The sequence below is a fragment of the Camelus bactrianus genome, chromosome 2, assembly GCF_048773025.1.
Source record: "Camelus bactrianus isolate YW-2024 breed Bactrian camel chromosome 2, ASM4877302v1, whole genome shotgun sequence".
NCBI classification, from domain to species: Eukaryota; Metazoa; Chordata; class Mammalia; order Artiodactyla; family Camelidae; genus Camelus; species Camelus bactrianus.
This window is the reverse complement of record NC_133540.1, coordinates 92,457,730-92,485,512: the sequence shown is the minus strand read 5'-3', so window position 1 is coordinate 92,485,512 and position 27,783 is coordinate 92,457,730. Positions and strand designations below refer to the sequence as shown.

The 27,783-nt window shown below is 40.8% G+C and overlaps 1 protein-coding gene across 2 annotated transcripts; it reads left to right on the top strand.

Moving 5' to 3' along the window:
• The first annotated feature begins 1,546 nt into the window (after positions 1 to 1,546).
• Positions 1,547 to 25,955, top strand: LOC105065168 (placenta-specific gene 8 protein). 2 transcript variants are annotated; one of them, XM_045512992.2, is made up of 6 exons: positions 1,633 to 1,698; positions 13,193 to 13,329; positions 17,373 to 17,501; positions 19,214 to 19,338; positions 23,933 to 24,047; positions 25,743 to 25,955. In XM_045512992.2, exons 3-5 carry the CDS (start codon positions 17,405 to 17,407, stop codon positions 24,035 to 24,037), a joined length of 327 nt encoding a protein of 108 aa, XP_045368948.1. In that variant the 5' UTR covers positions 1,633 to 1,698; positions 13,193 to 13,329; positions 17,373 to 17,404; the 3' UTR covers positions 24,038 to 24,047; positions 25,743 to 25,955. The 2 variants fall into 2 exon arrangements, with proteins under 2 accessions (XP_010948525.1, XP_045368948.1); XM_010950223.3 differs by lacking the exon at positions 13,193 to 13,329 and having other exon boundaries at positions 1,547 to 1,698.
• The last annotated feature ends 1,828 nt before the right edge of the window (positions 25,956 to 27,783 follow it).

Below are 27,783 nucleotides of genomic sequence, written 5' to 3'. Positions count from 1 at the left end.
GGGGGAAACACACCCTCCTGCATCTCCTCCATGTATCCAGGCACTCCCATAGTATCTCATTAATCCACACCACATTCCTGTGATATGGAGGCTTCACCACTGCTTTGTGGTTGAGAGTCATAGTGGGGAAAAGGGGGCTTTGTGTCAGAGAGACCTGGGTTCAAATTTCACCCTTCCAAATTATTCGTTGTAGAGCCCTTGGGCAAGCTACTTAACTTCTCTGGGCTCAGTCTCCTTATCTTTGCTATGAAGATAATAACAAAGAGGGTTGTTAAGAATATCAGATGGTTGAATATCACACTGGTTGAAATGATTTTGTGCTCAGCACACACTAGGTACTCAATAAGTCACAGCCTTTTTTTATTATGAGATTTGCCCAAGATCTGCTAGAACTTGATGGCCTCTTGCCTTGTAAGATCCTAAGGATATTTTCTGTACAGCCCATAGGCTTGTCTCACTTCCCAGGCTGTGAGCCCTTCCAGGACGGGAATGATGTCACCTCCCTCTTTGGTTTAGTGGCCTCGCTATGCAGTGGCTATAACTCACACCCCAGTCTCCTGAAATAATGTAGCACTGATCGTGCAGACATTCGGTTTTCTACTCAAAGGTATGTGTGAATGTTCGCAGATGAGGCAAATGCCCTCTGAAATAAATGAGCACCCAGGTACCCCTCTTTTCCCCTTTCACCTCCAGGAGCAACTCCCTCTGTACACACACCTTACCTAGGGTAAAACCGTTCTAGTGAAGTGACTCATTTGCGTTTTCTGTTCAAATCCCATGAAAGAAAATACGACTTGCCAGAGTCACACTAAGAGGAAGGATGGGCATTTTAACCTCTGCTAAACTAACAAATTTTTAGTCAGCAACCGGAAACAATTGAGGTTTTTATTTACAATATTGTACATCTTATGAGCCTATCTAATGACTCATGAGGTGATTCATTCCCTCTCTCATCCCTCTGCCCAGTTCCTAAGATCTGCCCATTCATCTTAAGATTTCCTGCTAAAGCCATCCTTTGCTTTCCATCTCTGTTCAGGCCCCTGCCTCCTCCTTCTCTCTGTGAAATTGCCCCTCCAGTGGGTTCCCTGACGACAGTCATGCCTTCTAGAATCCAGACCCCACACTGGCACCAGACAGGTAGCTCCACATCCCACGCCACCCACCACCCTTCAATACCTTCCCTTGTCTCCACCACTCAGCTCTTGAGCTTGAACAGAAGTCTCAACAACCTGACGAGAAGGAAGGATGAATATATCGTTCGCCTTTTTGAGACCTAAGACCAGTTGCCCAGTTCTTACTTTTAAACGTGTTTCAATATCCTTAAATGCCTTAGGAAGTAAATGAATTATAGAAATCCTAAATAAATAAGCAAGCTTTGCGCTTTCATAAAATATTTTGTTGCCCAATCATAAATCAGTCTTGCTGTCTAAGGGAGCAGCGTTGTCAGGCAAATGTCACATAAAATAAATGGAATGAGATACAATGAGGTGCTCACTTTCTTAAAAGGAAAGCATGGATCCCCAGGCAGTAGAGACAACCTTGGCACAGTTCCTCTTTCCCAGATCTGCCTCCTAAGTTTCCACACCCCTAACCCCACCCTGCTAATTACAACCCTGGCTACAGCAACAAAACAGTCCTGTTCCAGAGGCTTCTCCTGGTTGATCTGGGCTGCTGTCCTCTGTAGATAACCTGAGTGTGGTAAGTTACTTTTGCAGTAATTTCCACGTAGCAAACCTCTTGTCTTTCTCTTTCATCTTCTTTCAAAAGAAGAAAAATTATTTTAAAAATTATAAATTACGGAGCCAGTAAAATTTTACCATGTATCAGGGAAAGGCAGAATTGAATAGTAGGTATGAATCATTTGCCCAGGTGAATTTTTGTTAAAACCCGAGTGTCTGCAACATGTAATTGTCTTTTAAATTAAATCTGACAGTGGTGATTCTTAAGAGTCTGTGTATATCATGACTTTCTTTAAAATGCGCTAGTTGTAAGAGGAAAAACGTTCTTAATCATGAAAGAAGAAATAATTGTATCATCATTAAGACTGTTGTGTATAAACAGAATAGTCTAAATTCCTTCTAGAATCTGTCTTATTTTGTAATTGGTTTCAAACCACCTGCAATTTGGTGTTGAATTACTTTTGCCAGTGGTGGGGACACAATGTCTGCTTCAGTCATTTTGATGTGTATTATTATTTTATTGTCTGAAGTTCATTCTAAATGTCTCTGTTTCTATATAACAAAAACAATTTTTTGAGATCATCACAATCTGGCCTCTCGTTACCTTTCCTGATTTGTATCCTTGCTATTATTGTCACTATTACCAAGGCAGGTCTCTGTATTTTCACTGTTGAGGGGGGAAAAAAAGCTTCTCACTTGCATGATTTAAAGAAATGAGAAAAAAAGAAGCTTTTTTCCTCCATCTTACTTCCAGATCCCTAAAGGCAAATATATTTCTTAAAGATGGTTGATAAAAGGCAGAGGGTTTCAGGAGGTGGCGTTTCTGTTATGTAGATAGATATCTAACCTAGAGATTTTGAAATTGTGCATAGGAGACCTGCAGTTTCTATATTCATACATTTGTTCACTCATTCATTTTTTTAAAAACACTCATTGAGCATCTACTGTGCTCCAGGCACTGTTTTAGAATAAAAAGGTGAATGGCCAGCACCTGTGGAGCTCAGACTCCAGTAGAGACAAGAGACCTGAAAACAGCTGGTCTTAAGATACAACCAGGACCAGACAGGCATCTTGAGAGGTCTCAGACACTTCAACAAATATGTGGTATGCTGCCCATCCACACCCCTCCCTATGTAAGGAAGTCCAATATAATTGTGGTTATTTCCCTCAAAAGTTACTTTTATTTGAAGAAGAGGGCTAAATATCTTCCCCAAGCTTTCCCTCTTTTATTTCACTTTGTTGTTCTAAGTTTATTGGTGCCCTGAGGTTACGCTTAGTTTTACCTCTTGGCAGGTAGTCGACTCTAAGAATAACCCTAATAGCACTTGAACACCTTAGCAAAATGCAGAGGAAACTGGGAGGACTGAGCGGGCATCCATGGTCAGCCAATAGTTTTATTGAGAAATTAGCACCTGACACCACTTTGAAACTCAGTTGGGTTTTATGGAGGGAGGGAGGGAAAGTGGAGACAAATGCGCGTGAATTTAATGGCTGCCCCTCTTAGTGCACAGATCGTGTTCTGGAAGAGTACACCTGGAAACTCTTGGGAGAAAACATATTATATAATGTTTATACAATATATAATGCATATTATACATTATATATCAAGTGTTTGTCTAGGCTGCTGCCTTTCTCCTGAATTAAACTTGTCAATATTTAAGTGCTTCATGGCCACCAGGTAACTGTGTTTTCACCAAAGTTTTGAGATCCATTTATATTGACTAGAGCATTCACAAATGGTTTTGTAATCTTCTTAAAAAGTATTGGATGGGACTTGCCCAAGTTATAGATTACAGACACCACTCAGATTCGATTTTATAGCTAAGAAGCAGCACTGGCTTAACCCTCTTTACTTCCATCACCAGTGCAAGTTGTTGGTGTTGGGTGGCAGTAGGGGGCTCTTCCCCCAACCCCTTGCCATTAAAACAAAATCTAAAATCATTTAACAAAGTTGACTGTTTGCCAAAAAGTCTTTTCTTTTAAGTCAACCAAGTCCTTTCACAATGTTTGTGCCAAAGTAGATACATCTGTTAGCTGCCTTGACTTACCAGGTAAGTGATCTTCAACCCACGTGATTCAAAAGACAGATAATTCCATTTCAAATGTGAGTCACAGCAAGATTTAAAATACAGTTCTGTGCTTCATAGGTCTTCTGGTTCTTTTAGCTAAGACATTAAATCTGAGACATTTACAGGATTGCTATACTACAATGACCAGATATCAGACATGCCAAACATGGGTGAAGCCAAGCCCTCTGCAAGTCCAGGATCTGGTGATGCCCTCTTCCCCTCTTGGGATTCCCCACTGTTGAGCTCCTATTGGAGATAGAATTCCAAGAAAGATGTGAAGGGAGAAACAAATAGAACAAAGGCAAGACATGAGTCTGGGGAAATAAATAATTGCCTAAGAGAGGAGTCTGATTTTAGTTGAGGGCTTTCATGATATCTGCATATGAGTTGAGACTGCAAAGGTAACTCAAAAGTTCATTCACTCAACCAGTAGTTTTTCAACCTATGATTCTGCAGACAGAAGTAAATTATGGGATGAGCTGGAAGAACTCAGATTAAATTGTTTCTTAGAAAGACATTTTATGCTCCTTTATACCAGTTCAAGAGTCATGGTAGAAGTCTTAACTAATTAGATAATAATTCTGAGCCAGAGCACAATGATTGGATCTCACTTCTAAGGGAGATGAATACTTGCTCCCCAGGTACATCAGAAAGGGAAGCACCCTTCTCTTCACTGTAGGAGGAATTGTTTTATTGCCACATTTGGGAGTATTCTTATTAAAACATGGTCCTGCACACAAATTTTTTTCATTAAATGGAAGGACATACATCACAAATGTCAATGGTGGTTAGCTTTGTATGGCAGATTTAATAGAGATTTTTTTCTTTTGATTGTGTGTGTGTGTGTGTGTGTGATTTTTAGACTGGTCTTCTTTGATCATGTTATTTGAGCTAAATTTTTTAAATTACACATGTTAGGGGTAAAAACTAAGTGGTAGGGGAAATATGAAGTTAGAAGGGAAATGTGTGTTTTATTTTTGTGTAAGAGACTTAAGCTCCACTACTTCAATACTCAAGTCATCATTTTGGATAGACTTCCTTTAATACAGTGATTCTCAACCTTCCCTGCGCCATGAAATCACCTGGGAAGCATTAAAAATCTCAATTCCAAGGCCACTAACCCCCTTTATTTACCCCGACCAATGAGTCAGAATCAAAATAGAGTCAAGTGGTTGGTATTTTTAAAAAGTCAACTCATTACATATTAAGATTCCATATTGCAATTTTTTTTTAACCTCTATAGCATTGACCAGGAAGTTACATTACTTAAAATTAGATTGCATGCGTGTTTTACTGCTTTCTTTTATTGTCACTTTCTTTTATTGGGTGGGTTTTGGTAACATCTGACATAAAAGTTTTCCAAGTTCTCTGGTGTAAAACGTTGGGACTTCGATCAGTCATATAGGCACATGTGATTTATTAGTGCACGCACAAGGTGGGCTGCTTAACAAAACACCATGGTTTGTTTTAAATGGATCGTTTAAATATCAGTTGTAGCCTGTGCTCGCTGATTCTCCTTTCTAAACTTCCCCACTGGCCACTCACTAAAGCAGCCCCAGAATGGGTTTCTGAGAAAAACACAGACTTTGCAGCAGGTACGCCTTTGCCGTACCTCCATCTTGAATCAGGACGGCCATCAACTCACCTCCATGCTACACCAGGGTGGCCTTCCATTCAGGCCTGTGTCCTGGTTGTATCCTTTAATTTTTATAACAATGCATTGCCTTATATGCCTTTCCTTCTGCGTACCTATTCCTACATATGATAAGCAGCCCCAGGTAGAAATATGAGCTCAGGTCCTTGCCAAGGTCTTCTGATTCAGCCCCACAGCTGCCCAACCCCTATTAAACCCCAGCTGGTGAAAATACAATTCATGGAGGGTTGTTAAAGAACATGCATCCATGTGTTTCACTGAACAATCTAAAAAGTCTGATTTTTAATCTTGAATCATCCCAGATTATCAGGGAGGTAAATACTTAGATGGGATCATTTTAGCTTCTCAGTGATCCCTTTCAGTGGTTCCACCCCAGTACTGTGCTTTAACCCTATATTAGGGAATAGGTTCGGGAAAGTCACTGTTGTGTTTATCACAGAGATACTGATAAAGGCTTGGCCAGTCTACATCGTCTATCTTTTTTTTTTTTTTTTTTTTTTTTTTGAAGCACTTGTTGAGAAATTTCTCTACATCTCAACCTGTTTTTATTTTATGGGCATGGTTAATCTCCTGAATGTTTGTGTTTCCTCTTTGCTTTGCCTGGTAGGAAGCTCAGAGTCTACTTTGCAGTTCATGTCAAGCACTGTATAGGAACCTTAAAGCAAGCAGTAAATTTGCTTCAGGCTTTTATTTTCCCTGAGCCTGATTTCTTCATTTTTGTATTTTATTATGTATGTAAATTTGTAAACTGCTGAAGCCTTCTTAAAAACAAAATGAGAGTATAAATCAGAATTTCTCAGCCTTGACACTAGTGAGTCAAATAATTCCTTGTTGGTGGAAATGGTGGGGTGGGAAGGGGAAAGCGGAGGGAGGGGAGGCATCCCGGCGTCCAGATGCTAGATGACAATAGCAGCTGTTCCCCTCACCCCAAGTCATGACAATCGGAGTGTCACCAGACATTGCCAGATGTCCCGGGGTGGGGGGGCAAAATCACCCCTGATCAAAACTCACTGGTATAAATGAATAAATAAAAATATTGAGCATGTAGGATCCCTGGCTGGGTCTGAAAATTAAACTGGTAAAGACAAATTGACAAGAGAAAAGCATGGAAATTTTATTTTAATTTTTACATGTACATGGAAATTTTCATAAAAGAATAAAGACCCAAAGAATTCACAAGAGCAGGAAGCTTTTATACTTTTTAGATAAAGAAACAATTAATTTGTGAAGAATTGACAAGACAAAGGGCTTGGCTCTAGGGGCACTAAATGGTGAGGAAGTAACAAGATTTGTTTATTCTGGCCCTAAATTCCATCTCTGATGATAAGAATGTCTCCCTTTCTCCTGATGCAGGGAGGGTACCTTTCACATGAGACATTCATCTCTTACTTTCAGGGAAGACGGGAAAGGAAGGGGCCTTCTTGCTTCTGCCATTTTCTCAAGCTCCTTCAGCTTGAGCTATTCAGTATGTCAAAGTGCCATATTTGGGGGTAGTTTGTTCTGAACTCCATCAAACACTTGGTATTTTCTAGGCTATGTGGAGGCCACTGTCTTTGGGGGGCACAAAGATCGCTGAAGCCCAGTGACTGCCCTCAGAAAAGCCTGCAAACAAAGAAGCAAACAAAAACCAAAAGGAGAACCTAAGTGCTCCGAATGCACATAATTGGGCATATCTCATGTATGAAGTTAGTATAGCTTCCTATAGCTTTCTTAATGACCCTGGAAAAAAGGAAGTGAAGATTATTATCATCATTATTTCAAGAAAAGGCACAGAGGTTGCCAAGTACCAAGGTTGTGGTTAGAGCCCACTGCCCTACTCCCAAGTCCAGTAGGCTCTCCACCACACCATCAAAGAGGTGAGCAACTTCAAAAGACGACAAGAGGCAAACCCAACTTGGAAAATTAGGAGTGGCTTCCTGGAAGAGGTGGCATTTGGGATGAGATGTTGACATGTATATGGGGAAAGCAGAGTCAAGAACTCACAGCAGGAGCAGTATAGAAGGAAAGCCTGCAGCCTGGTGAGGAATCTGGCCCGACTGAATGTGGGAAGGAGATGGTCACGAAAAGACTAGGAAGACTGAGAGGGTCAGGTTGTGAAGAGCTCCCGAGGGCAGGCTTACAGGGTTTGGGTGTGAAAAGGCAGTCTTTCCCCAGAACTGTGGATGCCTGACAGAACAAATTATGAGATAAAAGTAAAGAAGAAGCTTAATGAATTCGGTCACTAGACAGATTAGTGATAGTAGAAATACCAGTGGGGTCGTGGAAGGACCCAATTTATCACGTGCTCCTTATCTCCCAGCCTCACCCCAAATTAAATGTTTTAGTGAGTCAAGTTCCCTTTACTTTCTCAATGAAAAGATGGTGACTCCTGGTGTCAGAAGAGTTTCCAGTCTTGAACCATCAAAAATACAATTAAGTGGGGGAGGAGGTAGCTCAGTAGTAGAGTTCATGCTCAGCATGCACGAGGTCCTGGGTTCAATCCCCAGTACCTCCGTTAATCAATCAATTAGTTAATTAATCCTAATTACCTCTCCCCTCCAAAAAAATAATAATAATAATAATCCTAAGAGGACTCCTAATCGAAGCATTACCAGACACGAGCACCATTTGAACATGAGGGAAAGTGTTTTGGAGGGACTTTTTTTAATAAAAATTATTTTGCTTCAATTAGAAAATGCCATGCCTGCAATTAGGTATAACCATTTTTTAATTTCTTTCGAACTGAGAGCTTTCATTGTTTAGGCTAAAATTTCAGAAATGACATAATTGGGGATACATTAGGCAGAATCCTGTTGGGGTGCAGACAATGCCAAATTCTGTACGAGATCCAGATAACTGGCTCCAGATGCACACTCAGACCCAGGAGTAAGAGCCACGCCTGCTGGGGAGTGTGGACAAGATCAAGAAAGGAGGTTCCCTGGGAAGGGCAGGATCTGAATGCATGGGAGACAATAATGGGAGACAAGGCTTCAGTGGGGTGGAAGCCAGATGCTGGTAAATGACTAATCTTTCTTCATGCCCAGTCTGTCAAAAACAAGGGACCATTTCCTCAGCTATGGGCCTAACATGGGGACTTCCCTAGGTTGGGCAAGTAGCCCTCTTCTCACCTCCCAGGTAGTGATCAGCGGCCTTTTGTTAGCAGCAATTCTTTAGCTTAAGTTAGGGAACCGCCATACCTTCAATTATGCGGAGTCATTTTTTAACTTCCTAATAACTGAGAGTTTTCAGTGTTTTGGCTATAATTTCAGAAATGACATCATAGAGAAGGAAAAATAATTTCCCCTCTAGTCCTCTGTGTCCCTGGCTGGGGCCCCTGTAACAAAAGAGAGAGCAATAGGAAAGAAACAGAAGTGTATTAACACGCCTATCTCACATAGGAGGGAGATATCCAGGGAAACGTGTAACTCTCAGAAGTGGTTTAGAATTCAGGCTTAAATACCATCCTCAGCTAAAGGCGAAAGAGAGACGTTATGGGGAGGTGGCCAGGTAAACAGCGGTCAGGTTTACTACGCAGGAAGGTGCCTTCTCCATTGATGAGTATCTTGGGATCTGGAGTCATCTTTCTTTCCTTGGTAGGAGAGGAAGACACCCTTAGAAACAGAAATTTCCTTTATGTGTATATATTTCCTTTGAAGAGCAACTTCTACTCTGTTTTCCGATCTTCTCCCCTGTCTGCTGTTTCTCAAAATAATCAGCTCAAAGTAACTGCTATCCTAAAGAGGCATATTTTGCGATGGCATTTCTGGGCTCGTGTGACAGAGAGACTGCAGAATTCTGCTTGAGACACACAGGTGCTGGGGAAAGGGGTCCACCTGCTCCAGACGTAAACTCAGACCTCAGACTAACAGACAGGCCTGCCATGGGGTGTTGGGTGCTGGAGAAGCTTGAAGTTATAAAAAGCAGGGCCTTCTCGAGTGACTTTATTTTACTTTCTTGTTCCAGAAAATGAGTTACATATAACCCATGGAATTATTTGGTAGGAAGCTGAAAGTCAGCAGGAGGTGGGTAGAGGAGAAAGGAAGGGGTCTAAATAGAGGGAGTGAAGGGCCCTGTGAAGACCAAATGAGGGAGAGTCAGTGGTCTTGTCTGCTCCCATCAGGATGGTTCAGACTGGCTGAGAGAAACAGAGCCACGCAGGACCCGGGCTAGTCCGTGAAATGCCTTGCATAAGACCGATTACTTGGTAGAATGGAAGAGTTCTGACTCTGCCTTTAGCTCACCTGGCTTTTAACTTCTTAACTTCTCCAAGTACCAGATTTCAAAATAGGAAGCCTGATTGTTATGTGGCTAGAGGCCAACAGCATGCAATAGATTGCGAAACATGGAAACTGGTAACGTAAACTGCTCAAGAAATTTCAGTTTTTCTTCCTTTATCCCATGAATTGTTTAATCCATGGATAAACCATTGTTTATTCCCAGAGGAAGTGCTCTTATGGGAATTTAGATAGAAATCAAATAATAAATCATTGTTGCCATTAGGATCCTTTGGGGCACAGTCTGGACAGAGGTGCTTCCCACACAACTTAGGAAAGCCCATTGTTTCTGTCTGTGCCCCACCACTTCCTGTTCCTGTGAACATAAGGAGCAGTGATAGCTGCCCCCACATTGCTATATCTAATACCAATCTCAATCCCCTAACCCTCCAGATAACACACAGGACACCCAGTTAAATTTGAATTTCAAATAAAGAACAAATAATCTTTTAGTATAAATATGTCTCAAATATTGCTTGGGACATACTTCTTCAGATTTAACTGAATATCCTGTATTTTTTTTTCCTAAATGTGACAACTCTATTTAATCATTTAACCATAATTTTCGTTTCTTCTCAATCTAAAACCCAGGCTCCAGCTTCTGAGATTCTTTAGCAACCTGTGGGTAAAAAGAAAGATAGAGGCCATACCAGGTATTGGCTGGGATGTGGAGCAACTGGAACTCTCATACATTACTGATGGGAGTGTAAATTGGTCCCACTGCTTTGGAATACAGTTTGTCACAATCTACTAACTGTAGGACCCAGCCAGTCCACTCCTAAGTATAGACGTAACAGAAATACATATATAGTCCACCTAAAGATCTGTACAAGAATGTTCATATCAGCACTATACATACTTTTGATGAGAGTCCAAACTGGAGACAGTATGGGGTGGCACAGATAAATAAATTGTGGTGTATCTACATAGTGGGATGCTGTACAGCAGTGAGGGTGAATGAACTACTGCTGGACACAACCTGGTTGACTCTCACAATCATAATTTTGAGCAAAAGAAGCCAGGAACAGAGGAATAAATAATGTTTATAATTCAATTGATGTAAGGCTTAGACACAGGCAAAATGAGCCTCTGGTGTTAGAAGACAGGGTAGAGGTCCCCTTTGGGTGGAAGGTTAGATTCCCAGTGAGGGTAAAGAGGGCTTCGGGGCGCTATCACCTTGAATTAAGCTGTGATTACAAGAATTGTGCACTTGGTGAAAATTCTCTAACTGTGCTTCAATTTCTGCACTTTACTTTACCCACATACATGTTGCCCTTCAATTAAAAGTTTACTGGAAGAAGAAAAGAGCAGGAAAACCATACAGGTTCAGCTGTTAACACAGGAACAATAAGCAGGAGAGAGAGAGAAGAGGCAGGTCTGAGGGGAGGGGGCACCTGGCAGGTCCTGCCACACAGAAGAGGCGTTTCAGAAGAGGATGTGAACAAATCTGTGGAGGGACCGGGGTCAGGTCATGATTCCTGAACTCCAGAAATCCCACCTTGAACGTTTTTGAACTCAGACGCCACGTGTTGAGTTTCATCCCTTACGAGGACTGCTTGACGGGCCTGTTGCAGGCGCAACGTGGGCACCTGCTGGGCAGCGGCTCTGGGCAGCCTGCAGGATCCCTCCCAGAGCTCAGGCTTCGTGGTGCTGTCGACGGTCTCTACACCATAGCTTCTCCCCTCAGCACAGTGGACATTTGGTGACTGAAAATTCTTTTCTGAAAAAATTAAAAAGCCTTGTGCTTTTCAGGATGTTTGGAAACATCCTTGGCCTCTGCCCTCTAGGTGGTCTGCACCCCCAATTATGACAGCTAAAAATGTCCCCTGGGAGGTGAAGTAATCTCTGAGAGAGAACCAGTTCTCTAAACATGCATTGTGGAACTCCAGGGCAAGTTTTTATTGACTGGTTTCAAGATATTAAAAATCCATACATAAGAAAGGGAGGATATTGCTCAGTGGTAGAGTGTATGCCTAACACAAGGTCCTGGTTTCAATCCCCGCTACCTCCATCAAACAAAAAAGAGAAAAATATATATATGCATACATACACATGTACGTGTAAGAAAGCAGTTAGTCACAAACCATCTAGCTTCCTGTAGTCCCAAAATTTACCTAAGAAAGGACATCCTAGAAGAACGCTTACCTTTCCTTCCTGATCCAGGCTTGCTCGTTTCAGCTGGCCAAGATTATAGTCCCTGATTGGTAGAGTTCAGTGGAAAGAAGACTAAAGGCTTGGAGTTCCCTAGAACTGAATTCACATCCCAGCCCTGCCACTCTGTCACTTGGGACACATGGCTTATTTTCTGTTTCTTTCCCTTTTCTCGGTAGCCTTGCTGGAGAACTAACGACATCTAACAATTCCTAGGAACCTAAAGGAGGTGGGACAGGGGAGGGGTAGTACCATGTTTCCCCCACAGAGCCAACTACTACTCTTTTTTACTTAACTAACATTCAAGAAGTATCTACCCTCTGCCAGGAACCACTCTGAGGGCTTTTCAAATATTAACGCACTTAATCCTTCTGACAACTTTGTAAGCTATGTATTGTTAGTATCCCCATTTCATAGATGAGGAAACTGAGGCATAGAGAGGTGAAGTAACTCACCCAAGGTCATGGAGCTCATCACTGGGAGAGCTGGAGTCTAGGGCCAGAGTCCATGACCTGACCCCCTTGATTGTGCTGCTTGGTCCACTTTCTCATCTTCTGGTTCTGGTAATATTTCCTGTGGGGTGCTCGCCATGTCTTTTCCCTGAAGAGACTAGGACAAGGGTGCAGGGCCAACACTCAGTCTTTGAGACAAGCCTCATTTTCCCATTGAGAAATTCAAGAGGGTAGCCCAGCGATCACGATTTCTCCTTGGCCATGGCACTTAACTTCTTTGCCTCCATTTTCTGGTCTGCAGTGAAAAAAGTCTTATCAGCCTTAGTTCCCTGAATGTTCTGGCCTGCTGTGAATATTAAATAGAGATCAATGTTAACTAGAGGTCAAACATGGAAAGCATAGGTCTCTCTACAAGTGAAAGCCATTGTCATGTTGGCAGCATATCACACCAGGCTTGTCTGTCATCTTTCACTGGCACTTAGACATCTCTCCCACGTAAATGGTGACTTGCAGTTTTCAAAATGTCTTCACATACATGATCTGATTTGAGCCTCCCAAATACTAGCAGTGACTAAAATCCAAGCCTTCTGATTCCTAACCCATGGGTCCTCCTAGCACCACACTGCCATTAGCCTCTGGGTGCTCTGCTCCCAGGTGCCTCTCCATACCATTAAATCAGGCATAGGCCCTGCTACTTGGCAACATTTAGTTTAAAACAGACACAGTGGTGCATCTGTCAAGTCACTGACACATAGGAAACACAGTGTTTAATAGACACAGTCTCATCACATTAATACAACAACCCAAAGAAGAAAGTTATATTGCATTCATTTGAAAGATGTTAAAACTGAGGCTCAGAGAAGTTAATTTACTTGTCCAAGGACACACAGAGGGTAGAAAATAGATTTGAATCCAGGGTCATTTGCCTCCACAGTTCCTAATTGTGATCTAGACCCCGCCTAGTCAAGGTGTGCACCAGACACCAGCACCACTGGCACCACCTACGAGCGTGTTAAAAAGTCTCCCTCTGGACTTACCGAGTCAGGATCTGCTTTCTCAACAGGCATTTAGGTGAGTCCTGTGCACGTTATAATTTAAGAACCATTGATCTCTGTTGCCACTCAGTGCAGCTCTATTTATGATATACAGAAGTACAAAATCTATAAACACGTATACACATCCATACACACATATATTGTAGTGCGTTTTAAAAATATACTTCTAACATTTTTACTTTAAGAAAGGGAATTTAGAGATTTAAAAGCAAGTGACATGAGTCCCTGCGTTAGATTAGGAATTGAATTAATAGCTACATAATACATACTAAGAAAGAAGTGATTTATACGTAAAGCAATGGCAGCATATGCCCATTCCAGGATTTACATCAGAACTTCTTATTTTTGAAACTTACACACTGGTATTTTTCTTTACATCAAATACAGAAAATTTTATCCTCACTCTAAACTCTTCAACACAACAAATATGTGTCCAGTGCTGTACAGTTATGAAGTCCTCGAAGAATGTTTAAGATACAGTCTTTGCCCTGGAGTAATTTTTAGCTTTGGGGTCTCTTGGAAACAACTTTAGTGTAGTTTCCTCTTTTTTTCCCCAAATTCTTAAAGTTGAACCCATGTACACTAAGCAGGACCTCGTGCATGCTAAGCACTCTATCACTGAGCTATATCCTTCCCCCCCGACCCCCCACACCCAGTTTTCCTTTTTGATATATTGGCTAGACCGATTTTGATTGGCTATACTGATTTTTTTTTTCCTTAAGCATTGTTTTTATTAAAGGAGCAATTTTCTGTTAAGAATATAACTTCATTGGTACTTTTTTTTTTTTTAAAGGAGGTACTGGGGATTGAACCCAGGACCTTGTGTTAGGCATACACTCTACCACTGAGCTATCCCCTACCCCACATATTTCTTTCTTTAAAAGTGCACACACACCCAGCAGCAGAAGCTTTCTGTTTATTTTAACTATACTGATTTTCCCAGTATATATTTTTTAAAGTAATGGGTAATTCATCCTTGAGGCCAGGGATATATAACAGTCAGAGTTTAACCACGCATTACCTGTACAATCTATTCTTATCTGTAACTATCTCTTGGATAGTAGATTGAGTTCATATCATGTGCCAAGTCTGATCAAACAGTAGTAGCATTCTATACCCTGTCTTGCGAAGGATTCTAAGATATGTCAAGTGAGAATATTCTGGGATCATCTAGCAATGTCTGCTTCAGGTGTGGGAAGGAGATCTAGAGGTACACCAGCCATGCATTGCCATCCGTACACTCTGACCCTGCTTCTTGCTCCAAAAAGCTGATGTCTTTACTCTTCCTCATGCATTCCACACTCTTTCTTTCCCCTGTGTCCTCAAGTTATTTCCACTGCTTAGAATGTCTATTGTCTATGCCCAGACAAGAATCCCAAACCCTCCAATCAGCCTTCCCCAAATTCTTCAAAACCGAATGATAATTCTACTTCTGTTACTTTGGAGGGAGAAGGGGAAACAGAAAACAAAACACTCAGTCCCAAATCATATGTTTGGACTTCTTCAACTCAGGGCCCTGGGTCAGATGCTTCTTTTCCACCTCCCACGGGACCAAAAAGATTCTCGGTACAGACTTGTTTTGATTGAGATTAAATACCACCACTTTCTTTGCGAGTTACACTTGTCCTTCTGGAGCTATGCAAGTGTCTGCAGTTTTAGGTCTTTTATTTCACTACTGGAGATTACCACCTAATGAGTTCTCTTCTTTAGCTTTTCTTACTTATTCAAAAATTCTGTTATACCCTCTCTAGCTCTGTAACTACACCCAATATTAAAATAAAGCCAGGCTCACTGAATAAAAAGATTTTGAATGAAGTATGCTTTTCTCTTCTTGTCCTCCCCTCTTTGGTTTGGTTCTCAGAGGAATCAGTGTCTGAGAAAGGAGTCAAACAAATATGATTTAGATTTAAAAGCAGTCAGATTAGGCAATAATACTTGTGGTCCCCTTTACCATTCTTGGTTGTTTGTTTTTTTTTTTAAATCAATTCATCTCCCTTAAGAAGCACTTGGGTACTTATTAAACATACAGATTCCTTAATCCCTATCCAGACTTATTAAATTAAATCCAAATTTCTAGAGATGTGTCATTTTTAAAACCCCCTCAAGTGATTCTTACCCACATTAAAGTTTGAAAAATAAAAGGAAAATTTGCCAATTAGAAGCAAGTTTTCTCTTGTATTTAAATAAGTAATATCACAAAAGTTATCTAACAAAACGACAGTGGTTTTCTAAGATGGAATGGCTATAGACAAACCGGGGGAAACAACTGCTACTTAGAATATTTTAATTAATAAGACTTCATTATAACAAGAATCAAAACACTTCTATACACAAACTAAAAAGTTTATGTCTTACCCTGCACAAATTTGAATTCACTTGATTAGGCAAGGCAATACAAACCATTCTCAAGACTTTTAACCAGCATTTCTCTGCTAATTCATTCTTTCAACAATATTCATTGCGTGTCTGCTGTGTGCCTGGCGCTGTTGTAGGACTTTCTGGTCAGCCCTTTATTACTTTCACCTCTCAGTTAATAGTCTGCATCACCACGTAGCCATATATTTTCCCACATTATCAGCAAAGATATCATTACCCTCTGAAATAAAGAAGAGAGAGAACTTCTGATTCTAGTTAAATATTTATCTACACCTTGCAGTTTCAAACATGATTCCAGGTGTGATTTGACCATAATTATACAGCCTTCTCAGTCTCAGGCGGTTTTCCCTTTGTGTCATAAAGCAAATTCTTGGTAATACATATTAGAGGTACCTTTCTAAAGCAGTTCAAAGTGCCTTGGCATTTATTGTTCTATGAACTTCCACTTTGAGGCGACTCGGCTGTTGGTGGGAATCAACTGATAATGGCCTCGGGCCTCTGGAGACAAAGCAACCAGGAGGAAGAGCAGGGCACGGTGAAGAGCTAAGAACACTGATTAGGAAGGACTGAGAAAGAGTGAAATGACGTGAACACAGTGGTCCCCAGAACCAGCTGTATCAGGATCGCCTCTTAAAAACTGTACACACGCATTGTCCAGCCCCGGCTACGGAATCAGAATCAAGTTTCTGTATTTTTAACCAAGTGCCAGGGATGAACGTAGTTCACCGTCAGGACTGGGGAGCATTATGGGAGAACCTTTGATGGGGGCCTCCCCTGGGAGCACAGTGGAGGAGAATTGAAGGGAGCAGAGTAGAGGGATAATGCAGGTGGGGTCTGTCTCACAACCCATCAAGGGGAGTGTTAGAAGTGACCAGGGACCAAGACTACAGAGCACAGCGTTACAGTTTGATTTGAAATAGTAAAAGAGAGAGTTTTAACATTACTCGTTAATGAAATCAAAGTTTCTCTCTTGAGACTTCTGGCTGGGTAGCAGCTCACAAGCTATAACTTGATGACCAAATGAAATATGAAAAGTATTGGCACCCCTTTCATGGACACTGTTTCCCAGTGGTTTTGCCACAACTAGGTTTTTTAATGGGACCTTGAAGCCTCTTTTTTCAGATCCTGACCTGACACCTTCACAAAAGGAGATTAATGTTTTTAAAGTAACCTAGGTCTTGTATTAAAACTTTAGTTCTCAGGATACCACTGATAATTAAGCAATGAATGCTGACATTAGCTAGAAGCATCTATTTTAATAACAACAGTTTTATGGAGAAGTAAAGAACGCTATCCCACAGAGAGCTCTTAAAGAGCAACTGATGTAATGTCTGTGGAATAGCTTTGTAAGAGTTGATTATACTTACTATTCACTAGAGACACTTCAAATGCAAAACAGACATTGTTCAGGATAGTTGTCTTGAAAACAGCAAAAAAAAAAAAAAAAAAAATCACTTTGCTGATGAAAAGAGAGATTAGTGAAAGGAGTGAAAAACAGAGAAACCAAACAACCTGAGAAAGGAACCCTCATTTCCTTTCCTTTACACTTTTAATTCTCAAATATCAACAATAGTCTAGAAAATAATGTGCTAAGTTAGGGGAATATGTCTTCTGAATGGCTCTCTACATTGTATCCAACCGGTACAGTTAGGGGTTTAAGACTTTTTGGTTTTGTTTTCACAGGCTGTCGTGCCCTTTTGACCTTTGCCTTAAAAATGAATCCAGTTGTTTCCCAGCCAAGATATGGTGCAGGGGCCACGGCTAGTGACTGGCAAACCGGCATGTTTGACTGCTGTGATGACATAGGAGTTTGTAAGTGCATACGGTTGTTGCTCTCTCCAGCCTGCCGACATCATAAAAATCGTTTGTGTGTCCTCTTACTGAGTTCCATGTTTTAGTTAGAACTTGGGAGTCACAACCTGGAAGCCCAGGGGCGGGTTTTGCCTCCGGATGTGTTTCATTTGTCCCATGCCTAGTCACCCCTTTTGCTGCATTAATTTTAGAATAGTAAGATTCATATAAAAATCAGATTCCAAAGAAAAATCTAGTGTTCCAATCTAGATCTCCAAATTCTCTTGACAATTTGGGAAATCTGGAAAGAGGTGTCTTCATTCTCAGCTGGTGGAGGTGGGCTGCTGTGGTGTAGGACCCGACCCCATTCAAAGGGACCTTCACTCTGCAGTTTGCCATATTTCCGTCCACCAACCATTGTGGCTTTTTCTGTTTTGTGGGTTTTCCCCAAGCTATTTCACTCATTTATTTTACCAACCAGGCCTTGAGTTTTGGAGCCCTGGTCATATCAATCACCTTTTTTTTTTTTTTTAATTTTTTGCAGAGGGAAGTAATTAGGTTTACTTACTTACTTTTTTCATGGAGGTACTGAGGATCAAACCCAGGACTTCACGCATGCTAGGAGAGCACTCTACCACTTGAGCTATACCCTCCCCTACATCACTTCTTTTTATATTTTTCATCTCTTTAGTATCCCCGTGGTCTTGACACGTTTCTCCAGTCTTCTCTTTGCCTTTTCTTTTCCTCCGGAGCTTTATCTTGTTTCTGGCTTTCAGTTATGTTCTTGTGGCTCTTGTGGCTGTCCCATTTCGGGAAGCTTTCAGGTTTCTAGCTTTCCTCTCTTAGAATTCTTTCACATCACCAAAACATTCTTTTGTGTGAGACAATTTCCTTGTGTGAGGCGACTGCCCAATGAATTGCCAACATTCTCCCTGTGGATTGCCTCTGTCTTGAGAAACAGCCTCTTTTTTTGGATACGGTGGAAGTTTCCAGTTCCAATGAGATATAGCCTTTTGCTAAAACAATCAAAAAACAGGGGCTTTCTTATCTTATCTAGGGTACTGCCATATCAAAACTCCACCCCTGAACTTTTCAAAATAGACTTGTACTCAGAGCATGTTTGAGAACAGTTTCCTGTTTGCTGCTATTTTAAGTCCTTTCGTGTGTGTGTGTGTCTTATACAGACTCCTTCAGGTAAAATTTCAGTATGATTTTTAAGTTTTTGATGCCAGTATCCCTTAATTTCTATTTGCTTCCATCCTCATAACAATAATAAGGCTCTCCTCTTTGGCAGAATGACCATCTAGAATCTACTTCCTACTGCTTTTCTCATGTTGGCCCTAAGTATTTCTTCACTCAGCACTTTCTGATCCTAAACACACTCCCACAGTTTTCAAAGGGTTCCTCAGACATCCTGATGCCACAACCTTCCCATGCAAACATGATCCAAAAGTAAACACGAGCAGGGAAGAAAGATAATTTGCACGTGCTCAGAGCCTCAAGGCAAGAGCTTTTGCAATTAAAACTGATCTGGTATATGACAAGCCAATTTTCCCCGCATCCTGGACTATGGGGTCTAGAAGCAAGACATAAAGAGCCAAGTGACCCCATTGTTTTCGCAGAGTGTCCATGAAGGCCATTTCCTGTGTGAGGATCTTTTTGAGAGTGCTATGATTAAGTCAAACCACGGTGCCCTTAACTAATTCCTCTATGTAATTTCACCCTGGCCTCAGGCCTCTGTGGGGCTTTTTTCCCCCTGTGCCTTTCATGTCAGATCGCCTCTGACATGAACGAATGCTGCCTGTGTGGAGCAAGCGTCGCCATGAGGACCATGTACCGGACCCGATATGGCATCCCGGTGAGTCACCCGTACCCACTGTGAAGTGGGAGCCCAGGCGGCCGGAGGCCCTTCCTTCAGTCTGACTGGGCCTCCGTTTTTGCCCTCCTCACTGTCATGGCTTGACTCTAGTCTTTTTTCCACTACCATCTAAAATATTTTAAGTGACTTACAGGGGCCATGCGGCTATCTATACTTTGGAATATATTCCTAATAAAATCTTTTATTGACCCAATAGATGTGTCTCTGGAAAAGTTGCTGGAGGTGAGCAGGTGAGGGGCGGAGATCAGCGTAAAGTCCTTAGTCTCTCCTGGCTTTACTCAGAGTCAGAGCGAGGACCCTGCAAATCTGCAAAGTGGGTGACAGTTGCCAAGGAGGCCTTGGGTTAACAATGGGTGTGTAGTGGATGCCCTCCGAGCTGGCACATTCGTCTCATTGGTAACCCATAAGCCAGTGCTCATCCATTCAAAAGAGAGTATTGAGCACCTAGAACCTTGTTAGGTCTTAGGCTGATACTCACTCATTCAACAGGGATTTACTGAGTACATAGAACAGGCCGGGCACTATTGCAGTTGCCAGAGACACGTCAGTGAAAAAGAAAATCAAAATCCTTGTCTTCAAGGAGTTTATGATCTGTTTTGTGGGGGGAGGATTTTTATTTTAACCTAATTTCAGATTTAAAGAAAAGTTGCAAAAATGTTACAAAATCTTCCTGGATACCTTTCACCTAGATTCCCCAAACATTAAAAATCTGCCACATTTTCTTTATTTTCTCTCTTTCCTCTGTGTGTCTATGTACCTATGCTAATTTTTTCTGAATCTTTTGAGAGCAAATTATAAACTTGATGCCGTTAACTCTATTTCAATGTGTATTTCTTAAAAACAAGGATAATCGCTTACATTATCACAAAACAATTATCAAAACCAGAAATTTAATATCGATATAGTACTACTAGCTAATCTATGGGTGTTATTTAAACTTTATCAATTATCCCAATAATATTCTTTAGGTGAAAAGGAAGTCAATCTGGAATCACGCATTGTTTTCACTTGTCATGCCTCTTTCTATGACGGGAGAGAGTTTCTCAGTCTTTCTTTGTCACAGATCAGCTATTTTGTAGACTACTCCTCAATTTGCCTTGTCAAATGTGTCCTCATGATTAGACTTAGGTTACACATTTTTGGCAGAAACTCCACAAAAGCGATGTTATGTTTGCCATACATCACATCAGGAAGCACATGATATCATGTGCTCCACTATGGGTGATGTTAACTTGGATTCCTTGTTTAAGATAGTGTCTGCCAGGACTCTCCACTACAAAATTGCTATTTCCTCTCCATAATGGATAAGGATCCGGCAGAGAGATGTAAATATCCTGTCCCTTCACCCACTGGTTCTAACACCCTTTGAGGATTTTTGCCTGAATCAATTATTATGATGATGGCGGTCAGTGGTAGAGTGCACACGCGCATGGGAGAAGACAGCTGCAGTGTAAGTAGGTGGAGTATATAGGATGCTGATAAGTGCTGCAGAGGAGAATACAGCAAGGAAGAAGAATAGAGGGCTGAAGGGCTGTGATTTTACATAGACCTAAGTAAAGATCTGAAAGGATGAGAGGATGACTCATCTCAGGAGGGTCCAGGCAGAGGAGAGAGCCAGAGCCAAGGCCCTGACGTAGAGCTTACTGGAGTGTTCCAGACCCAGCAGGCAGCCAGAAAGGTGGAAATAGAGTGTGTGCACACAGGTGGGCGTGTGTGGTTGGGGGCGGGGGATATTAGAAGAAGATGATGTCAGAGCATTAGCAAGAGTTAGACCTCCTAGGGCATTGCAGACCATAATAAGAACTTTAGTTTTTACTCTGAGTGAGCAGGGAAGCCACTGGAATGTTTTTAAACAAAGAAAGGATATGATGGATTTGTATTCCTGGGAACTTAGCCTCTGCCCCTTGCGTTGTGACCAAGAGCAAGTGATTAATCTTCCTAAGCCTTGGTTCCCCCACTGATAAAATGGTAATAATGCTGCCTCTCCCATGGTGGTGTGGTAAGGGTCACATGAGGAAATATGTGGAAAGGACTTAGCCCTGGGCCTAGCAGGCAGTAAGTGCTCAGTAAGTGACTATGTTTTTGTTCTTGTCTCAGCTGTTTTCTCAGGCAGGCTTCCTTCCTCCTGTGGGTTCGCTCAGCCGCCTGTCTCAGCATTGCTGGCCACTCTCATTTATGCCACTCCCAAGGCAGCATAACACAGCACAGGGGTTCTTTGTGACTGTACCATAAACTCCTCAAACTCTATGCAAAGTTTCAGGTATATGGAGTTATGTGTATGGGTGTGTGGGTGAGGTTCCCAAGGTGGTCTATAATGGCTTAGAGGAAGGGGCACTCAGCTGGATTCTGGAGCTGCCAGTTCTGTGCACAGCTCAGCAAAGAGCTAACTTCTAAGACTCTCCGATAAGTCATTGGGCGGCTTCAGTTTTCTCATCTGCATGAGGAAGTTGTGCAGTATGATTTCTAAGGTCACTTCTAGGTCTAAGTTTCTATGACATAATCAGTTTCCTTGGCATACTTTGAATAAGTGTATTTATAGACTGTGTATCTCTGTTCTTCCTCCTTAGAACAAACCTGGAAAATGGCTAGTAAATCCTAGGGCTGATTTGTATAATTCAGGTTCTCTGCTTTGTTTCTCCTTTCCATCTATGCAAACTTTTATAGCACTGCCCCAACCTAGCCTCTCTGCCCCTCCCTTCATGGACACAGGCAAGAAAGCATCCTTTTGCCAGGACCCCAGTCTCTGCAGGAGAGAAGGAGAAAGAAAATGAACAACCACTCCTATGTGCTGAGACATTATCTGGACACATATTTGCTCATTCATTACCTACAAACTCTGTGTTTTGGGGACCATTATCAGCACTTTATAGATATGAAAACCAGGAATGAGAAAGCTGAAGATCACAGAAATCTAAATGCTGAAATTTGGGCTCAAGTTTATTCTGACTCCCAAGGTCTGATTTTTCCCACTGGACCACCTTGCCTTCCCATTGGTGTGTATTCAGCCACGTACCACAACTCATTGGCTTATTTGCTCAATGATTCTGTAAATGGTGCTCACAACAAGATTGCTTTTTTAACAGCTTCCAAGAAAGTAAAGCACCGTTCCCCTTTACCAAACAGAATCGTGACAGCAGAATCTTTGTTCCTGGCACCCGTTCCCTGGGAAGATGCTCTGGTCAAGGTGTTTATGACCCTTATTAACTTCAGCATGGTATAAACCTGTAGTTCACTTCCTCTTACTTTGAAAAAAAGAATGTTTTTTCTTCTCTATGGCCTCTGTATTATGAAAGACTTTAGAGAGTGTTTTCTAAAAGTTCCCCTAGGTTTCTCAGCAAATAATAGTGGACTTTTCCCCTCTAAAAGCTGCCCATGGTAAAAGACAGACATAGGCATGCTGGAACAGAAAAGTAATTACATCTTTGTTGAATGAGAGTATCTTCTTCTTTGTAGCATATTTTATGTGTGCAATCAATGTTGGTTTAATGAAGGTTTAGAGATTAAAAGAATAAAAAATAATGAACTAAAGAATGGACAAAAGGTACTATGAAGAAAGGATTTGGATGATTTATCATGGAAAAACAGAAGGCCAAGAGACTGAACTGTTTTCAAGCAGAATATCTGTTCTTCCATCTGTTGAGATGAGGGTCATAACATCAGAAAAATGTTTACACTGTTACCTAGTTGTCCACTCTTTGGCACATGCTTCCTCTGTTAGATGAGACTCAAAATCACTGTCACAAGGGAAAAAAATGTTTATGAAAAATAAATCATTCATAGTCTCACTGTTTAAGAGCTCCTAACCCTTATAAACTAAGTCTGCTATAGATCTCTCTCTTTCCCACTCTCTTTCTTTCTGCTCGCATTGCACATTGGAAATTGTATTAAACTCAACATTGTAAAAAATAAGTGTAATCCAAAAATGGAGCCCAAACTGATTTCAGTCAGTCAAGACACATGGTCATAGAACCCAACTGTCAGATTGGACTCCCCCGGATCACCCAGAGAGATGTCAGTGAAAATGGCTAGAGGGCTACAAGGTGAGGCCTGGTCTGGCACTATGCTCACAACCAACTGGAAAAATTGATGCATTACACAACTGGCTTTAAAGGGAACCATCTCACCTCAATATATATAAATGCATGCATACATACATACATAACATACATACATACAAGGATTTTTTTCTTTTAAAAAAGGGAACCATTCCACTTCAATAAAAATTAATTAATTAATTGATTTAAAGTTTAAAAATATTCCAGAACAGATGCTAGAGAACTGGGCCTGGAATTGTAAACTGCAGATCATTTGAAAAGGTCTATGTTATGAAAAGAGCACTGGCTTGAGGAGAGAAAGACTAATCTCTGCCACCAATTTGTTGTGTAACCTTAGCAGGTCAATTGGCTTCGCTTGGTCCTCAGAAGAATAGGGATAAGAGTACAGAATTCTCATGATAAACAAGTGACAGAAAATGTATGTTTTAAAGAGGCTGGAAAAGCTATATGAATGCAAGGAACTGTGTGGCCATATTAATAGGCTACATATTGATCCATTTATTTGTTTTTTTTAACAGGGATCTATTTGTGATGATTTCCTATGTATGACGTTTTTCACTCATTGTGCCCTTTGTCAACTCAAGCGAGATATTGAAAAAAGAAAAGCAATAAATGCTTTATAAAAGGTGCTTGGTAAGTTGGTGAGAATTCTTTGATTTATGAGGATCAAAACAAATTCTCAAAGACATCTCTGATTTCCTTGGTACCCTCACAGACACATGAGATATCCCTTAACAAATGGAGGGTAAATGGCTTTAAATGGCCAGTCTACACCAGTCAGTTGGGAGTTAGCTTTCCAGAACCTGGGTGGAGAGGGCTGAACCTGTTTGGATAAGAAGGAATTCTGTGATTTGTTAAGATGTCTGCCACGGGTGGAGTGGCCACGTGATGTACCAGATAAACATGCCACACGTCTTCCACGCTTATCTTAACTACACCCTGATTTAAGGTGGTGGAGGTATGTGTATGACAAAACATTCATTTCCCGAAGCCTAGATATCAGGTCCACTGCTGCCAACAGTTACCTACTGAGATGTCATACTGAGTGTGACTGTGTAACGTATCTAGTTACAGGTTCTTGTCAACACCACAATATTAAAATAGTAATTCATTCTCCAAAGTGGTGGAAAGCTGTGTTAGTCTCTGTAAGTTAAGTGTGGCCAATTCACCCAGTTATCCAAAATGCCCAAAGCTCCCATTTAGGAAGAAGAGTACTGACTTTTTGGTGGTGGTATCACCAAAGTTGGGCAGCTACTCATTTGCCTCATTTCCTAAGTCCTCCTGTCACGTATTTAATCTTCTCAGTTCTTCCTGTTTTTCTTAAGGCAATGGCTTACCAGTCCTGTCTTTCCATCTCTTACTGTCAGTCTCATGGAATTTGTAATCAAAGTTTCATTTTCACCTGGAAATGGCTCTTCTCTGTAAAGTCCATCTCCCAAGAGGCCTTTGAGAGTGCTTGATCAGGACGGCACATCCATCTGCATGACTGGCTGACGTGGGCACAGTCTGTGTCTCTCTTAGCTATTTTGCCACATGCGGCACAAAATAATGTCCTCTTCATGAACATTTTAGTTCATGTCATTTCATTTTAGTACCATTTTAATATCCAGGTATTAGTCTTCTGATTGCTTTCCTCAGTGACGGAAGTGCTTTACTCATTTTCAAGCAGAGTCAAGATGGTGAGCCTTCTTATTCTTTTTTCCTCCTTGTACCCTACCTCCTGAGAATCAGTGGTTGTTTCTCTTCCCAAGCAGTGATGTTTCTTTAAAGCCTTATGTTACCAGTGTGACTCAGAATTGGATGCCCAAGTAGACCTGAGGGAATTGGAAGGTGGCAGTTTACTGGGTCTAGTCATCCAGCCAATGAAAAAGATTGTTTTGGGGTCTCTGCCTTTTGGAGTCTCTTACCTTAGCATGCTTGATGATTCATTGACATTTGGTAAGGGAAGTTAGCTCTGGCAATCTACAGAGCATTCTGTTGGTTTACCCAACCACCTAACGGCAGTGCCTGCCACATAGTAGGCACTTAATAAATACTGTGGGTAAATAAATGAACCCAACTTTCAAGCAAGGAATCATAATGAGACTCTAACCTGGGGACTCATCTGAATCTTAACTAGTGGTCATGACCTTTCCAAATAGATAGTAGTGAATCAGGGGCCATTATTTGATATAGATTTTAAATATGTAGCAATTTGGTAGTAGGGTAGCAGGAAATGAAGTTTTAATATTTGGAAGAAGATAATATAAAGAAAGATGGAATGATAAGTCTTCATTCATTCATTTATTTATTCTTTCTTTTCTTTTCTTTTTTTCCTTATCTCTACAGGTCAAATTCACATTGTGGTAAAAGAAAATACTGGAATGAAATCCTGCATCGATTCAGTGCTATCTCATTTCGAATCTTAGAAATTAATTCAACTAATCATACAGTTTCAAATGGCTTCAAAACATTTTTAATTTCTGGTTTATTTTGAAAGAAATGTATTTCCAATACGGTTTTCCAAGATGATTGCCATTAAAAAATTAATTTTGTCAACAATTTGTGTGTCTTTAAATATTGCTTCATGGAAAATTACAATATGCTTTTTTTTTTTTAAATGAACCCAAGGGTTGTCAAAATGTAAAAGTTGAATAATGGGTACATAGAAATTCTTTATTCTACTTTTCCACCTTTACATAAGTTTGAAAATATCCAGAATAAATTTTTAAATATTGTTCAAGTAAAAGGCTTTTATTATTTTAGATTTTCCCTCCACTGGGAGGCCAGATATTACCCTGTGTGGTCCCTCACCCCAGGCAAGTACGATTTCCTCCCTTAGGGAGCCTGAAGGGCCGTTAGCACTTCTTCACAGCCCCACAGAGTAACTCCAGTCCAAAGACACAAAAGGGAGGATTTCTGTCATCAGTCACACAGCAAACCACCTAATTAAAATTTCCATTGGACAACTCTCTTCTCCCCAAAGTCATCTTTTGCAGCAAGCCAGCCACATACCTTTCTTTTCTCTTTTTTTCCCTGGTTAAGGTGACATTTTTCTAATTGAGATATAGCTGACGTATAACATTGCATTAGTTTCAGGTGCACAACATAATGATTTGATAGACTTATATATTGCAAAACGATCACCACAATAATTGTAGTTAACATCCATCACTGCATAGTTACAAGCTTTTTTTTTTCCTTATAATGAGAATTTTTAAGGTTTAGTCTGTTAGAAACTTTCAAATCAGCAGTACACAAAAGTTAAATGGCATTTACAAGGTCACCAGTGTATACCAATGTATACAGAATGGCAGTGCTGGGTCTAGAAAGCGGGTCTTTGAGTTCTATGTCACTGTTCATGGCAGTACACAGGAGTGTTTTTTATTTTTATTTTTCTTGTAAAAAGTAACCCTAGGGGAATGAAATTCAAGAGTGGGAGAAAGACTGTTTCGCTCCATTCCCTTTTTCATTATTTTAGTTTTTTAATGTGAACTGTGCATGTAATAAAAAAAGGTTAAAGACAAAAAAAAATAACCCTAGGGTTTAGGCTGTCAAGGATTGTTCTTATGAATTTATAGACTATTCTATCATTTATCGTCCTAACAGTCTTCATATTTCTATTTTTGGTTTGTTTGTTTAACATCTGCTTTGTCAGATAAGCATCATGAAAGCAGGGACAGATCATATATGTTCCAATTTCCTTTTTAATCCCCCAGCACATGGAAAGTATTGTGGTCAAGAAGTCAGTAAGACTTGAACATAAGACAAGATACAATAAACCTCCTAGAGGAAAATATAGGCAAAACATTATCTGACATACATCTCAAAAATGTTCTCCTAGAACAGTCTACTCAAGCAATAGAAATAAAAGTAAGAATAAACAAATGGGACCTAATGATACTTACAAGCTTCTGCACAGCAAAGGAAACCATAAGTAAAACAAAAAGACAACCTACAGAATGGGAAAAATTTTTTGCAAATGAAACCGACAAAGGCTTGATCTCCAGAATACATAAGCAGCTCATACAACTCAATAAAAAAAAATAAACAACCCAATCCAAAAATGGGCAGAAGACCTAACCAAGCAATTCTCCAAGGAAGACATACAAATGATCAATAGGCACATGAAAAAATGCTCAATATCACTAATTATCAGAGAAATGCAAATCAAAACTACAATGAGGTATCACCTCACACCAGTCAGAATGGCCATAATTCAAAAGTCCACAAATGACAAATGCTGGAGAGGTTGTGGAGAAAAGGGAACCCTCCTTCACTGCTGGTGGAAAACAGTATGGAGATTCCTCAAAAGACTAGGAATAGACTTACCATATGACTCAGGAATCCCGCTCCTGGGCATATATCCAGAAGGAACCCTACTTCAGGA